A 17,395-nucleotide genomic window follows, 5' to 3' on the forward strand; every position below is an offset into this window, starting at 1 on the left:
GACCAGCTATTCCGATTCCACCTGTAAAGGTCACATAGCAGACCGATACTGCTATCAGTTCTCTTGGTGTGTTCTTCATAGTTCGATTCCTAAACTACAAGCTGTGTAACCAAAGTGATGGCTTTTGTTTGTAGGCAGCCCTCTGAAAAAGACAGAGATCAAATACTGACTGTATGGTTGAAGTCCGAGGAGGAAAAAAAAAGATCAAAGTACGAAGTCCTATGTTAACTCAGGAAATCAAGCTCTTGTTCTCCCTGGTTCCCTAAGCCATGCTGAATTCTAAACGTGCAGTTTAATATCCAAAATAAAAACAACGTACTGGTGAAACTACACCCAGGAGTACTGGTATAGGCTTTCTGCAATTCCATTCTGCTACCCTAATAAAAATTGCTCTCAAAGGCTTCGTGGCATGGTTTTATTTTCAGAGAGATTTGGGGTTTAGACTTCTTTTTTTAAGTGTCCTGGTACAATGACATTTGTAGGTAGTGGTCTGAATGTGTTTTTAATTTGGACTTGGTGTTGTCTTTAAAGCTTTCACAGAACCAATGAGAAACTTCCTTATCTCTGTACTTTTTATGCAATCAAAAGGTTCCTTATTTAGAAGTCTTTTAGTAGTTCTTTATTTATTTCTCCATTTAAAACTCCCTTGAATTTAAAATTTGGGGTTTAATGCTGTTCATTTAAAAATACGGAATTTGCAAAATATATTTTTTGTTTGTTGGCAATACAGAACTAACTCAGGTAAGACTGCCATCGTGTTTGCAGTGTTCAGCTCGCAGAAGATGCATACAACAGTCAACAGGTGTGTTTCATCCTGAGGATTGTGATCATCCGTTAGAATATGGAGCAATTTAAATGTTAAAAATAAGGTTAAATATTGGTCGAAATACAGTCACATTACATGAAAAGCTGAGATGTGGTATTAAATAATGGGTGTTGCTGTCCGGTTTGTCCCTGCATGTGAATAAAATACCGTCAGTCACTAGATGGCACTCGCAGGTCTAACTGTGGTCTGGAACTTCATCCGCTTTCTGCAGGTCGAATGTCTCTTGGGGTTTTCTGTTCTGTTACCACCTAGCAGGAGCTTTGCTGTCAAACACCGATGGGATGAGCTCAGAAATCGAGTCATTCCAGAAGGTAACTACTGCTCTCATCTGACTGGGCTGTTTGGTGTAGCACTTGCACAGTATGGTGGGTGGGGTTTTTTTTAAAAATGAACTTGTCATAGATCAAATTAATTCTGTGACAATAATTTAGGAAAGAACCTGGGAAAATAATTTTCTAAAGCATCCTTGATGTTGTTTTTCGTACTTGTATGGAACAAAAACTTCCTCAGATGTTTTATAGGGAAGGTCAAAGGGTTCCCGTTAATGATAAAGAGATGTCCTTTTAGTGCTCCGCGGGCAGTTGCAGTTAGAGCAGACAGGCGGGTTTAGTTTGCTCTCCAGCTGTAACTAAAAACCAAAAGCCTCCTGAAGCTTTACAATAGAAAAAGGCCTGAGTTTATTTTTCACTTAAAAGAACAATGATCATATTAACATTTTTTAATATTTTTAAAAATGGTTAACCAAAAATGATTATGTTAAATAGATGATTTTTGAGAAGAAAATGAGCATAAACAATCTAAATATTTTTTTTCCCATGTGAAAGTTAAATGTGACTGACAGGGCTACAGTTAAGAACACAGTTAAATGTATCTGTATTACTAGGGCTTGTTGAAGTCCAACTGCTTTGGTGATGGGAATAAAAATGTACAACTACAAGGACCTTCTCCACTCAAACTTGCTCATAGTGGGTAGGCAGCCATCCCACGCACTGTTGGTGAGAGGCAGCAGGCAGTGCACGAACAGTTGCTGGTGAGCTCTCAAGTGCAGCAGTTACTGAAATAGCAGATGGGTCAACAGTTGCTGTTCTTGCAAAGTCATCCAAAAAAAAAAAAAAGCCTCTCTGGAAGGGCTGTGGCGGATGTTACTTTCCTACGGTGGCTTAATGCCAAGAGGCGACGTAAATAGGAAGAGCCGTAATTACTGCTGGCTGAGGCTGTACATGGAATACGGCTGCAGACACCACCAGGCTAAATCCATGATCTGACTGCTCTGACCAGAGAAATGCTCTGAAGTCACGTGCCCCTGTGTCCCTCGCCATCGATGGGCAGGCACGAGCAGAGGGGAGGGGACCGTGACTGGGTGCTCTAAGAAAACCAAATGCTGAAGGTTGCTGGGCCCCTCCTGTGGGCAACCTACACCCAGTGGTTGCTCAAAAGCAGCACCTCTCCCCGACTTCTTTCTTTTTTTGCAGTTAAGTTCAAAAAGAGAAATGATCAGAACCCTCAGGGTGCCAGCGTGCTGCTTGGTCTCCCAGCAAAGCCTGTCTTCGTGCTGCTCACCGTTGTGCTGGCAGGAACTGAGCCCTGGGAGGAGGGCTGGCTGGCCCTTGGCCACCACGCTGTGCTGGAATGGTGTGCGAGTGGGTGACGTGAAGAGGTCTCGCATTCAGAGCAGATGCTGTGGCCTAAAAACTGGTAGTCAGGGGTCTGGGGTACTGCTTATAGCCACTCACAGGGTGTTGCTCTTCCGTGAACATCGCAACACCGTTCCCAGTTCCTGTCAGCTGTACCAGGAGGTATGACACTGGTAACAGTGGTCTGGCTTCTCGGGACATTAGCAACTGTTTATCTTCAGAGTACGAATAAATGTGTGTGTACGCTTGTATACTTAAAGATCTTTGAATGAACAAAGCTGAATGTTCCTGATCTTGTAATGGCTCTGCAGCTCTGGCTTAATTAATGTCTGGAGTTCATGGAGGCGCTCCCAGGACTGTGAGAAATCATCTGGTCCTTCCCCACAGCCACCGATGGGGGGGACACTCGGGTACCCCGGATGCACCATCAGTTCGATCGTTACTGTCCTGCTCTGTGGCGTCGGGTGTGCGGGCAAGGGCGCCTTGGACGTGAACTCCACGATGGCAGTGTCGATGGCGCTCCAGATGTTACTGACAGACATGTTCTTGCCCATGGTGCTCAAACCTATGTAAATGTCTGGCCACCTGTAGCCAGAGGAGGGAACGCTGGTATTAACGCTAACGAGGCAGTTAGAAAAGAGTGTGTTATGTCCAGTGGATTAGGAATCAAAATGTACCCAAAACTTAAGATAGAAAAGGGGGGGTGTGTTTAAAACTTTTAACTATAAACAAAAGTAAAACCAGAACTACAAGCCAGTAATGCTTTTTCTTTCCTTATCGAAACCAGGATACTATTTAAAGCAGCAGTTCTTCAGTCTGACAGAAAGTCCGAGCAAAGCCCCAGTACCAGTGCTGCTATTATTACTGTGTTTACGTGTGCTGTGACACAGCACAAGCATTGTTTGGCATCTGTGAGCTTACAGGTGCATTGTGTTGGTGCAAAAGAGCAGAGCAGAACTAAACTGAGAAGTGCCACGCTATCTAAATAACTTATCATTGCTAGGCCAATTAAAACCTGAATAATAACCATCTTCCGATATAACCCTCAGCTAAGTGGAAACAAAAAAATGACTGAAATAAAATGGAAACCACCCTGCTAACAAATCATTCTGCTGGAATGTATCAGAGAGCCATAATAAAAACACTGGACAAGGCATGGTTACTACTAAAGGCCACACAGCTAAGCGGACACCAGCTGGAGGCTGTTTCTTATGTAGCTTCAATGCAATTCTTTGTTCAAGTCTGGCTACAAACTTCAGTTCTAGTGTGGCGCGTAGAAGCCCAGGAGGGCTGTGCAAGTGCAGGCGAGGGCAGAATGAGACCAAGGCTGGGGTCTTCACCTGCTTGATCAAGGATGAGCCCAGCTGAACACTCAGCTCTGAGAAGAGTTTGCAGGCCTTCGGAAAAAAAAGTTTAACTTTTTTTAACCGTAAACGGGCTAAACTTGCAAAGGCCTCGTTGCTGTGCAGGGAGCAGAGTCTTGGTGCTCTCCAGTGTCACAAACTGACCTCGGGGGGCTCAGCGCGGTGCCTCGTTGCACAGATGCTGAAACGGAGTTGCTGATTTGGCCTCCCTGTGATTTCAGCTGACCGCGCTCCTCTCCTTTCCCTGGGTTTCCTCCTGTTACGCGTTTCTTCTGTAAGAGCTTGTCCCTCCTCGCCTGCCCCGGGGCCAGCAGTCGAGGTGGAGCGCGGTGCGTGTCCAAGCGGGGGCAGCCGCGGGCCCGGCGGGGCGGTGCCGCGGGTATAAACGCGCAGGTCCCGGGGGCGGCCCCACCAGCTCCTCCTGCGCCCCCGGAGAGGCGGATCGCTGGAGCAGCGGCTTCTCGGAGGTAGATGGTCCCCCCCCGGGTTGGGTAGCGCGCGGAGCCCTGGAGCGTGCGGGGTTCCACTGAAGTCCCCCTGCCCTGTCCCTGTCGTGAACCTGCCCTAAAAGGAGGGTTGCTCCCTCTTGATGAACTGCTCTGTGAGGTGCTGTGCCCTTCTCTCCTCAGAAATGGGCTGTTCCAGTACAGTCCGTGTGCTCTGGCTGGAAGGAGCACTGCGAAATGCCAGCCTGCTGCTAGTGTTCAGAACAACAAAAAAAAACCAAATCCAAGAGAAGAACTTTTTCAGTAGACTGAGAAAGTAATGAAATCTGCCCCAAAGGATAGGTGACTGTAAGGGTCGCAAATGAAATGTCTTTAATCCATAAAACACCGTCTAAGATTTTACAAAAATTATGTTATTGGGGGAAGGGCTGAGCTTTTTGGGTTTGGGACCTGAGATGCAGGATGCTGACAAGACTGTTTGCTTAGAGCAGCGATCACCTGCTGTGGCACTGCAGGCTCTCTGAGCTTCTTGGCTCCCCTTAACAACACTTGTTTCTAATTAGTCTCTTTCCTGCTACTTAAAACCCTTTCTCCACTATTCCAGGGAGATGAAAAGTTATTTCTTGAAAACTTTCCCTAGATCTTACTTTTAAAATTCCAGTGTTGATACAGCACTTCAGCCTCCTACAGTCCCAGATGCCAGGCTAAGGCTGCTTCACTAGAAAGGCCGAGAAACATACCCCAAAAAGAACAATCCCTTTCAGGTGCAACTGTGTTCAAACAAATCTGTTTACTAAGCCCTAGTGCCCCCAGCACTTTTGTACTGCTCCTGAACCTTCTGGAAAGAGAAAGGTGGTGTTCCATTCTGAAAAGATGCTGTCAGGAACTGATGAGATCTCAAAGGTTTACTGCAAAAAGCATGAGTAATGCCTGTCTTACCTTATTCCATGCCTTGTAAACACATCCACTGTGTTAAAGGAATCTTCTTCTACTCCCAGATAAAAGTCCATCAGGGATGGTGGAATCCAGTCACAGTTATGAAGGCCTGGCTCTATTGGGACACGTGTGTACTTAATCCCATATTCCTCTAACACCTCTGCAAATACATGCCTGACCTCTGTAAGTAAAACCAGAGACACTACAGTCAGGAATCAGATAACCGGCTCATCATGTCCCCTGAAAGCTGTTAGCACAGAGAGGTCTCTCCCTATCACGTTTAAGAAAATATAATCCCATTTGGCTTCTCTTCTGCTGAAATGGTTTTCTTCATCTGGATGGGAGTCCCCTTCTATACTGGAAACATGACTCCCTCAGCATCTGCTATAGGTGCCTTGTCTGCCTTTCAGTGCTGAGCATTTACTCCAGTAACCCCTTCTAAGTTAGTGACTCTGGTCCTAGAGTGCACCAGCGGTGACTGTACTGTCAGGACCAAGTTCTTCATCAAGTCCCTGCACAGCCAGATTTATTGTGAGAATAAAATGGCAAGAGCAACATTATCCAGACGCAGCTGAGTGGTGGAGTGGGGAAATCTGGATTTTTTTTTGCTCATTCAGTTTCCCATCTCTGTACCACAATGACCTTATTCGCAAAACAGGGACAAAGATACTTGCCCACCTCTGTAAAGCATGCCGAGACCTGCAGATAGAGACTGGTGTGGAAACACAACGGACAGATGGGGGGTTCTCCTAGCACGTGAAAGAGCTACCTGCTTTCCCAAACTCAAGCATTCCAGTTTAAACTGGCCACCCTGCTGCTGGCCCTGGCCTGCCTCCTTCGGTGTGGGCGGGAGCATGGAATTAGGATGCTGAGGTGAATTATCAGTCCTTGTAGGAACAGGTGTAACCTGGGCCATTTGTGCTGTTAGTCCCCTTGTGTGGCTACGGGAAGACCCAGGTCACCAAGCAGCCACTTTGGGCCTGGGGCAGGGAACATGGGAACATTCAAACTGCAATTGTAAAGGAAGTACCTTATGGTGAGGTTTATTGCCCAAACAGGGAGCTGTGGCAAGGGGACTCCCCTCTGAGCTGACTCTCGGACTCTCACCTGGAAGAGGAGTCCCCTCTTACCTGGGAGGACGTGAACGTGCTGGTGCCCATCCATGTGAGGAGGTAGGTGACCTGTCAGCTCGTGGAACAGCTCCACCTGGGCCTTTAGCTCCTGCTTCACCTGTGCAGCAGAGAAGGATCAGAGCAAGACCTGTTAGCAGGCTGAGATCAGGAGAGCGCAAGGGCGCTGCACAAAATGCCGTGATATACAAACGGACAAGCAATGCTGCTGGGTTGCCCAGAACCTCCCCTAGGCATGAGTCTCTTTACGGTACGGGTTATGTGGATTGTGCTGATACTGAGATTTTCTAAAATACATAGCACATTTGAATACCCATTTTCCTTTAAAATGAATGGGGAAATAGGTGCTTATATCCCATAGGCAGTTTTCATCACCTGAACACATTCATCTTTGCTCATGGGGGAAAACCAGCCATCTCCCTAGAAAACAAAAGCTTCTCACAAGGTGATGAGTAGCCTACTGCCTACTTAGCACTTCTCTGGCATTTTCCCTTTACTGATCTCTAGGTTCTTCGTAAATATCTGTTCCAATGCCTCTTCTGCCCCCTCAGATAAGTAGCTAATGGGACATCAGTGTATGCAGGCACTGAAGCAGGGAGGAATGAGTTCTCAAAGGCTGCAGAGCCTTTGGCAGAATTAGGCCCAGGACCCAGAAAGCCAGCTCCAGCTGCCCAGGCAACGCAGTCGAGATTAATTTTCTAAGTTTACTCACAGTTTGGACCTGGGGAAGATCTTCAGCTGTTATGTGCTGGGACAAGTGCAGGCTGAGCTGTATCAAGAAAGTAAGTGGCATGGTTGTATGTGGCTTTCTCCTACCTCTGACATATTCAGGAGACCTTTTGATAGAGCTGTTCTGAATCCCATTTTCCCATGGAAGAATCCATGTTGGTTGAGCAGAGAAGAGTTTGTCTTGAGCACCTCACATACAGGAGAGCCCTCAGAGAGGTTGGCATGCAGGCCTATTGGGATGTTGTATCTGTAAAAGGAATGAAATATCTGTTAAGCTTTGCACCTCTACCTTCCTCAATGTGGCCAAAGGGGTAGATTTCTGTGAAAGATCTAGGCTGATCTAAAAAGTGGTGTTGTACTCACTGGAGTACATCTTCGTATCCCTGCTCTTCTAGAAAGGAAAGCAGAACGACACTAACCAGAGCAGAATATCTCCAGGTAACAACCCTGTGCAGTCTGCCAAGGGCCAGTCTGTGAGACTCCCCCAATTCTGTTCTGACCCTGACTCATGTGGAGAGAGCAGCCACAAGGTATCCCAGGCTAAATGCTACAACCACACTAAATGCTGTAACTGTGTGCTACTACTAACTGCCCTGCAGTCACTAGTGACCAACAGAGAAATCTGAACCTTGCAACCCTTTTCTAAAGCACTTCATTAGCCCTTGCTAGGTATTCCCTTGCGTTGTTTACCCTATGAAAGATGCTACATTTGAGACATTTGAGTTTTACTTGGCAACTTATAAAGCTGCCCTTAAGCAGAATCCAGTCATATATAAATAGTGCCCAAGGCAGCTGTTATGGCAACAACATAGGCTACAAGTGTAAATACTGCCTGAGTTTAAGGGTTTCCTGGTCCAGGAAGATGCAGCTGAACTTGCCCGCAGTGGCCAGGTTTCTGTCTACTGGTGCAGATGATCACTCACTGAGTGACAAGGCTAAGCTGTACAAAGTAGCATCTCTGTGGCACAGAGGAAGGATTACTGCAGGGAGGTCAGCAGTGTAAGTGCAGAGTCTTGCTAAGGAATCGCAAGGGTCCAATTTGTTAACTAGTTGCACTCTGCAACATTAAAAAAAAAAAAAAAATATATGGAGCTAGTGTATCTGCAGAGCTCCTCTCAGCCACAGGGCTTTGCAGAGTGCTCTTGTTTCCTTCTTGGTCTGTGCTGTGGATTCCCCCGCAATAAAAACAGGACCTGTCAGTGCTCAGATTTGTGCTGAGTTTCATTAGCACTTCAGGAAATCCTCAGAATCAGTGGCTAGAATGATGCTTTGAAACTTTTTCCAAGACAACCCCTGGCCTCTGGCTAACCCAGTAAGTAAATGACGGAACTGCAATATTCCTTCTGTGCTGCCCAGTCTGAGTCACGGTGCAGAGTTAATTTCAAGGCAACAAGTCTGTGATGCTTTAAATCCTTCCTGGAACTTCTGCATGGAGCTGCTAGAACTGGGCATGGTCTGTCCCCGTTACAGCCTGTGTACCACAAGGAGGAAAACAAAACCAATCTCCATTTAGGCAAAGTGTGCAAAATCCAGATCTTCCCCGTCTGTCTGCTGCCCTGAAGCTGACTGGTGAAGCACCAAGTTACTGGGGACAGGATTGTGGATGGATTGGACGAAGTCAGAGTCACTTAGCTCCTTCAGGTCCTAAGGCTTTGGCCATTGCAGGGCTGAAAGTCTTTTCTCCTGTCTCCTCCATGTCTTGTGTTCCAGGTGGATGGTGTAGTCTGTTGCTAGATACTGCGCCTCCTCAAAGACATAAATGTTATGAGCCAAGTTGCATGGACAGCTCTGTGAAGCAAAATGAGTCCATGTCTTTCCAGTCTACTGTGTGATTAGGGAGCTTGAATGTTTGCTTAATGGAGCAAAACAGCTTGTGGAGAGAAAGGTCCTCTCTGTCTTTTCTGATTTGGTGATTTCTCTGCAGCAGAGCCTGCCTGATTGTATAATTGCTGATAAATGTTCATCTGGTTTTCATACAAGGGGCCTGAGCGCATGACGTGCACACTAACTCCTTGCTAATACAAGAACTGGAAGATGCTGTCATTGGACGTGGGGGCCCTTAAGCAGGCAGCTGATGGCAGAGCAGGAGGCAGCTACAGTGCAGAAGGTGTGCTGTGACAGGAGGGCTTCCCCTCCATCCTGTGACCTGCTGTGTACCCAGCATGAGCCCAAAGGCAGAGGTTTTGTTTTGGTTGGTTTTTTTTTTAATCCACCCCAGATTCTTTATCATGTCTCTGGGAAGCTCTGACTGCATCAGCTGATAGCATTATTTGTACCACTGCCGCTGCTGGCTGCAAGAAAAAGGATTCATGTGTTACCATGAATCAGCAGATGGAAAACTTCTTTTGTTGAGCACTCGCCATCTCATGTGTTGTGGGAGGGCAAGAAATGAACAGCTGAGCCTCTCACTGTTGTCTCCCAGGGGCATCGAATGAACTACCTCCAATTGTACAATGCCCCAAATGCTGCGAGGGAATCTATTTCCAGGAAAAGGCAAGCCCTTCCGACAGGTGTGGGACACCGAGGAGCCAAGCACTGCACTGCGTAACATTAGAGCCGCTCCTCCGCCTGAGCCGAAACCAGCCCCAGAGCTGGGGAATGTGCAGAATGTGGAAGTGCAGAGAGAGCTGGCCTTGTTCTCGCTGTAAGGGAAGACTCTGACTGTAACATTAGAGCATGTTTCGGAGCTTTGGCTAACACCAGCTGAGTATCTTAATAGTTTTTACTTGGAGTTAGTCCTGGCTGGTTTGACAGACTGTCCATGCTGAGACATCTAAAGAGGAGCTGCTAGTGCTTAACAGCTCTGGGATACAGGGACTGAAACCAAAACTCAAAATGCAGCATGTGAGAAACTTGTTCAGAAATATTCATCTGTGGGAGATGCACAGAAGCAGGCATGCTGGGAAAGCTGCAAGGATATGGGAAGGAGGACAACGCAGCAGGCACAGCAGGGGTCTGCTGCTAGCTAGCATTTTCCTGTACCTAAATATGTGTGTTTCCTCTGGATGCAATGAGCCAGATGATGCTCCCATTCAGCACCAAATGTCCTGCTGCCCAGTGTTCATTCCTAACAGTGCTGACACTGCATGAGTATCTGAAGTCCTAAGTGTAATGAGATTAAAACATGCACAAAACTTAAAGCATTATAGTAATTAGTGGGGCTGTACCTTGGGAGGCAGGCCTCCAATCATGCTCTGTCCTGACCAGAGGCTTGGGCTTTAAGACTGAACCAACAGGCTTTTTTCCCACTGACTACTACACACAGTGGACTAACTCCTGCTCCCAAGTGCCTCTCACCACTGAAATGTAGCTTCTGCAGCCAAAGAGCAATGCCAAGTCATGCTGTATTGTAAAAAAGGCAGGGAGAAAAGTCACGTTACAGGAATATCCTGGAAGGGCCCCTTTTTCAGAGGGCGGATTATTGTTTCTGCTACACAAACATACTTTATAGTTGCCCACATCTTTCAAAAACTGTAAAGTATCTGCTATTTTATCGGCTGAAATACCGAAGCAGAGACCAGCAGCTCAGGCAGCTTATACAGCATGTGATGCCATGCTGGGAACAGAGCTCAGCTGTTGTGGGTTTGGCCTCATACCCACTCCTCTGCCTAAGTCCTGTATAGTTGGGACAGCGGGAGCCCTGCTGCTCATTGCCAGTCAAGTCTAACTGCTAATTGCTTCACCCAAGATTCAAAATAAAAGGATTGGCATTGAGCTTCAAGCAACAGTTTAGTTTCTGGAATAAAAGCACTGCCATAACAGCTGCCATTGCCAAAATAAAATGATGCCAAGGAATCTGCTTGGTTTCTCCAAACTCATTTTGGTGGTTGTTTTAAGCAGCAATGACCCTTCTACAGTCTGTTTGGAGAGGCCCATGTTTAGGTGTTTGCAAGTCTGCCCCACTGCCCTGGAGAATGCACAGATGTGAAGCAGGATTTAGCACAAGGGTTCGGTTCACTCCTGATAAAGCCAGAGGACAGTGTCTACGAGTGTGTGCTCCTATAGCATAAGGAGCATTAGACTGGGCTGTCTGTGAGCTTGTTGAGAAGAGGTTCAGGCCCGTAGCTTCTGCAGCCACTAAGTTTAGGCCATTAGTGAGCTGCTTCCACTCAGAGAAAGTTGGCTGTAAAAGTCAGCCTGGCTCTGTGGTTCTCTGCTCAGCATCTGCTGTAGAGGTGGTAGAAAAAAAAGAAAAGGAAAAAAAAAAAGGGAGATACCCTTACAACAAATGCTACAAGGGGCAACAAGGAATTTAGTCTGGAAAGATTTCTGAGTCAACAAGCCCAGCCCAGTTATCAAATAGAGAGAGGAAATACAATCAGCTAAACTGCTTCCTTTTCAAATAGTTGCTTGTTTTGCCACACGAGTGCTCTGAACAAATGTCTGTGCTGAGGCAATGGGCTTTTGTGCAGTTGCAATCCTTGTTCATTCATACCCTTAGCACTATAGGGTCCCTGGAGATTGTTACTATACTGAGTCATTCTTTAAAGTGCCCACCAGCTTTGCACATTGCTGAGCTTGGTGGATAAGTAACAGTGCCCTGGATCCTGCCTGGCCATGGCATGGACTCTGTGCAGTCCCTGTGTTTCTGGGAGAAGTTGCAATGGCTGTGGGAATTATGGGATTCCCTGAGCCCAGTCCCAATTGTCTTGCTGAAGGCTGCATGCTCTGGCATAAGCATGACACTTACCCTTTTCCTTGATGGATAAACAGATCCCACCTTCAACGTCCTGTTTGTATCCTTATCCAGGAAATTACTGGTTCATCAGGTTTCAGCCCAAGTGTGACGCAATTAAGAGCCTCATGTAAATATCTGTATCTAGACATCCTGCTTCAGTAAATATCCAAGTGTCTGAAGCCAGACAAAGCAAAGCCATGCTTTGTGCAAAAAAGTGCACCTCTTAGTTTCTCCGTGTTGGCATTTGCATACTTTCCCCCACCACCACTTTCACCCTTCAGCAAACTGTAAGATCTGTCTTTCATCAAATAGCATCTTGTCTTACTCCTGCTGGAAAAAACACTCCAAAGCCTCTGCAGTGTTAAGAACTGGTACTGTAACATAACTTAGGGATGTGACCTTCTTTCTAATTACATCTTTGTATCAACTGAAGCTCCTGTGTCCATGGCCTTACATCAGCAAAAAGTGCTGCTGCCAGTAAAGTTAGTATGATCTGGGATTCTAGTTTAAGGCCTCAGATTGGGCCGCACCCCTAATCCAAACACAATTCAGCAGTGGAACTGTCTGCCTTGTGATTAACAGTCAGATAAAAGGGTGATGAGAAAGCATGAGAGACTTCTAGATTAGTCAGATGTTGACTGGGAGGGTCAGAATTAAGTCACAATTTGCACACACATTTTGCAATTAGTGTTGATGGGAAAGGAAGTGAAAACATAGACAGCAATTAAATGTGGTTTTGTTAGATTCTTCTGTTAAATGTACCCAGATGTTGTGGGGGCTTCAGCTCTTGTGTAGCTGATGTTCATCATTTAAACTGCAAAAAACCCAGGAAGACTGAGGTTGTGTTCTAAAATATGTCACTCTTCATCAAGTCTTTGGATATAATCATCTGGAAAAGGGTCCTAATACTCAGTCACAATTGAGCTGGTTGATAAAAGGGAGGGAAATATGGCAGCAAACAATCTTAGGTCTCTCTATTTCTGCTATCTCCATATTTCTAAGGAAAAATGAAGGGACCTATTAATTTCAGGTAACCAAATAACCCTTCCAATCTCTGGGAAAGGCTCTGGAATAAGCACCAGGAAGACTGGCTGACTTTAAAGTGGGGCTTGATAAGTAGAAAATCAAGATTATATTACATGGATAACCAGAAAGTCGCAGTCAGTCTCTGTCCCATAAAAAGAAAAGTTTTGAGTTACTGAAAAAAAAATCCTGCAATGGAAGGATTTCCATTAGCTGGATCTCTGAATGGAAGGATCTCTTCTCTTGCCTGCTGTTCTGGTTATGCACTGCTCTAGCAGTTGCTATCAATAGGTTCGTTGTTTGGTGATGAATCAGGCCACTGCTGAAACTTCTCTTTTGCCTGAAGTGAGCAGGTCCCTTCTTTTAGCCCATTTGTGACAGCAAATGAGAAAAGCCCAAGATCCAAAACCTAGATGTTAGGGAAGGTGTATTATTTACTGCTTGGTTCTGCTGTTTTGCAATTAGTTTGTGTTAGAGCTGGTACAAAGATCTGCTGACTACCATCACATTTCTGCCAAGGCTTCTAATCAAAACACAGGGCAACAGGGAACCCAGAAGGCTACAGAATTATTGTGAAAATGAAGGGAAGAATGAAATTCCAGAGGAACTGTGTTCCTTTCTGAAGGATGCCGAGTCCTAACATTGCAGGGCAGCATGTGGTGCGTCAGAAGGACTATCCTGCAAGAAAAGTTGTTTTGTTACTTATTAGCTTTGCTTGTGTCCAACTAACTGAAAACTAGGTGAGGAGAGAGAGCTCAAGACCTGCAGTGATGAGCAACCATGTCATAGACAGTTAATCGAGAATCACCCAGATAATCTCCACGAGCCATAGAAACAGCCCAGCACAAGGACAATCCTGGCACCACATGTGCAAAAGACCAAATCCCACAACACTGGAACGCACCGCAGCTACTTGCTTCAAGCCTCTTCTCTCAGGTGGTGGTAGATCCAGTCTCCCTGCTTACGCCACTGGTCAAGGCTGAAATGTCTGCTATGGAGTTAAGCATTTATGTATGTGTATATATATATTGTACATATATAGTACTTGCTTAGTTGGGTGTCTGTGGGGGAAGACAAACATGGGGAGAAAAAACAGGGCAGACTTTCATCCCATAAAACACAAAATGTTGCAAAACCTCAATATTCACAGTGCGATGGGAGACAACACCAAGAAGGGGGAAGATGGAATAACAGGGGCAAGGCAGTCAAGCAACAGGGATACTTTCCCATTTTTGCACCACAAGATGAGGAAGATTCAATGACATTTCTAGTAAGTCTGACGTATTAGACATCTGTGTCTAAAAAGAGTTTGTGTGAACCTTTGCAATAGAGGAACAAGTATCTTAGGGTGACACAAGAGTTCGTTTACATACACAGGTGCCAATTAAGTGCATGTGTACTAGCAGCACCTGAGGTTGGGCTTGCATTAGAACATGACTGACCCTTTTCCCCAAATCTGCAAATGCTTCCCCCATGCGTGGGTAGGGCTGAATACAGCTGCACAGTTACACAAATGAGGAATTGCAGAACCTGGGCTGTTGATCTTCAGTGCTGACAAATGTTCCCAAAGTCACCCTGCTTATATTCTCAGAAATAGATTTAAATCCATTTCATTCACATGTACAATTCAAAACTACCCCCCAAAAGAATGAAATTATAGCAGCAGGTTGCGGCTTCTGCTGTCACCCACCCTCCAACCTGGCTTTTCACACCCATATCAGCTGTCGGCACAAGTGTCATGACCTGGATTCAAAGATTCTTTTTAAACCTCTGATTACATGGCCTACTTTCTGGCTATGGAAATGAGGCCAGGTGGATTCTATATTTAAAAGCCTACTAAAGACCACAGCTAAAATAGCTGATGACACTACCAGAGCATTGGGGCTTAAAGGGTTTCACAGTGCCTCTGTCTCCGAGAGAAGTGCTGGATTTATCTCTGTGCTTTACATTTCATTTGTTTCATTTACTAACAGGATTTTAGGCATCTCAACAGTGTCGTGTACTTCTGCCTCTCCCCTTACCATCCCAGAGGCAGTTCTTCTCTCAGTGTTTGTGTGTAATCTCTAACCTTTTAACAGAAGACCAGTTTGCCACTAATACCACACCTTGGCTTTCCTGCACTACCCAACACCAAAGAAGCTACAAGCAATTTCCAAGTACCCCTAAAATCACAGCCAAATTGGAGAGAGATGCTCAAGGAGAACAAGGACAGCATGACTCTCATGAAACTGTCCCCTGTGGCAGCTGTATTTGAAGCATAAGGTCTCAGTTCTTCTAGTACCAGTACAGCTCCTTTCCTTTTCTGCTTTCCTACATTGTTTCTCAACCCCGCTGCTCTCTCTTTCAGGACGTACTCCTGCTTCCAAGTGCCTGCCCACACTGGAGCTGAACCATTAGGTGCGGGTTTTACCTTTTGAATACAAGTAATGCTTCCTATTAAAGGATTTGCTGGGCTAGTCCATGAGAACAACACATAGCATTTGATTTGCTACGGAGCCAACTGTGCCAGCAACCTCTGAAAAGTTTGTGAAGGAGTAAAGGTGGTAGGTACAAGGTATTGTCCCTCGCTTTATGTATGCAGTTTTTACAAATGGATTTATCAAACCTGGAATTAATAGCAATATTGAAGTGCTCTTTTGGAAGGTTTCTGGGGTGGAAAAATTAAGTTTTCCACTGCCCAGATTTATAATTTAGCCCTCGCAGAATCACACCTTTCCCTGATTCTCCAATGAACCTGGCTGACCCTGTGTTCAGCTTGGCTGAAATGCATCAAATTAAATTACATTTAAAGATTTGTGCTTTTATGTTCTAATAGTTTTAGGGGTAGCAGCTTGGTCTGTGCATATAGTGTGGACTTTCATTTTGATGGTGCATCTTTTAGAAGGGTGGGAAAAGAAAGTTCAATGAACCCAAACTCTGCTAGCTGAATTGCGTAAGTGGCTTTCTATACCAAGGAAAAAAAGGTGCAGTGCAACGGCTAATACCAGAGAAAGAGCCATTATGGGTATGGTTGGCAGGTCACTGGTTTTACTATGAAGAGTCTTAGTAAATATGCCTGGAATCCCGTTTTCTTATGCCAGCCTGGGCTATGATACAGCGTTTATACTGGGGCTACTAAATTTTACAGGCTTGGCTTTCTGTGGATAGTCTGTGGAGGCTGTCCACAAAGGAGCTAAAGAAAGTAGCTTACCTCCTTGCCAGCTTGGCTGCATCTGCTGCAGCACTTCCGTTGACTAGAAGGGACACGTTAGACACCGCACCAGCCAGGAAACAGTCCACAATGCCTTGGTTTCTCCGAGGACAATAGCCAAAGTCATCTCCAGTTACTATTAGCTTCACCTGAAGCATCCTTAGAGGTCATCCCTAGTAAAAAAAGGGAGGGAAAATCGGAACCATTAGCAGTCTGCAGATCCCAGGCAAGCAGGAAAAGACAGGCTCAAGGGGGGTGAACCCAATCGTGACTCAGCCCCTGACTAACTCCTCCTGCTCCTCCTCAGCCTGCTGCTGTCTCGCGGCTTGCAGAGTAGCCGGATTTGCGTGTGGCCGCCTGGCTCACACCATACCTGCCTGCTCCTGCTGTGAGAGCCTGCCTTTCTTTGCGGGAGCAAAGGCCCGCCTGCACTTAGTCTTGCAGCAGATGAGTGTGCAAAAGGTCAGGGACTTCGTGGGCTGATTTAATCGACTGAGGGTGCGTCAGGGGTTCAAATTCCTTTCCCCGCTGCACACCCTCGCCCGCGGTGCCCGGTGAAATGGCACTGGTACGAAGCACCTGAGGCAGCCCCGCAGCCGTAACGCCTCGTCGCCGCCGCCGATCCCCGGCCGCATCCAGCGCGGCCGGAGGGGGGAGCGGGCCGTGGCGCGGCAGACCCGTGTCGCCGGGGAGAACCGGAAAGGAGCGGCCTCCGGCGGCGCGGCTCGGGCCCTGCCCTCCCGCTGCGGCGGGGGCAGAGGGGGTCCCGCCAGCCACACCTACCCCCCGGGGCGGCGCGTACCTCCGCTCCTGCCCGCTCCCGTGCCCAGGGCCGCCGCCAGGTGTGGGAGACAGCGGCCGCCGCCGCTCGCGCAGCGGTCCCGGTCGCCGCCGCGCCGGGGGGGGGGATGCTGGCCCCGGCGGCGGAGCTCTGCCCGCGCCGCCCCGCCGCGCATCCCCCCTCCCCCGGTGCTGCCGAGCAGCCCCAGCCGGGAGCTCACCCGCGGCGAGCGGCGGCCCCGCCGCGGAGCCCGGCGCCTCCGCAGTGCTGCGAGCACCGGGGCGGCCCCTGGCGGCCGCGGCTCGCAGCGCCGCCCGGCCCGGCCGGCTGCAGCCGCGGGGCGCCGGTGGGGCTGGTGGCGGCCAGGGTGCTCTGGCGCAGGCCGGAGCGCCGGCGAAGGGCCCAGGGCGCGCCTCCGTGGCGCTGCCGCGGGGGCAGGCGCTCTGCTGTGCCGCCGGCCGTCGGTGTTCGCTGCGCTGAGCAGCGCAAGGGTCGGGCTTTTCTGCTCCCGACTCTGGAGATGAGACTTGCGCCGGTAGCTGCAGGTGGGATAAGCAATTCGGTTCGTCCTCTTTGGTTGCTTCAGTGCAAAATTAATCATCCTAACAATGCCATAAATATATAATCTCTCAATCTGTGACCTCCATAGCAGCCGCTT

General features: G+C 47.4%; 1 protein-coding gene across 1 annotated transcript; it reads right to left on the bottom strand.

Annotated features, from left to right (window-relative positions):
* Nucleotides 1-1,603: 1,603 nt before the first annotated feature.
* Nucleotides 1,604-16,786, bottom strand: YDJC (YdjC chitooligosaccharide deacetylase homolog). The gene is made up of 6 exons (XM_059827655.1): nt 16,759-16,786; nt 15,957-16,129; nt 7,153-7,312; nt 6,337-6,436; nt 5,210-5,387; nt 1,604-3,045 (listed from the first exon to the last, which is right to left on the bottom strand). The coding sequence occupies exons 2-6, from the start codon at nt 16,112-16,114 to the stop codon at nt 2,715-2,717; spliced, it is 927 nt and encodes a 308-aa protein (XP_059683638.1). The 5' UTR covers nt 16,115-16,129; nt 16,759-16,786; the 3' UTR covers nt 1,604-2,714.
* Nucleotides 16,787-17,395: the final 609 nt, after the last annotated feature.

The sequence above is a fragment of the Gavia stellata genome, chromosome 21, assembly GCF_030936135.1.
Source record: "Gavia stellata isolate bGavSte3 chromosome 21, bGavSte3.hap2, whole genome shotgun sequence".
NCBI classification, from domain to species: domain Eukaryota; kingdom Metazoa; phylum Chordata; class Aves; order Gaviiformes; family Gaviidae; genus Gavia; species Gavia stellata.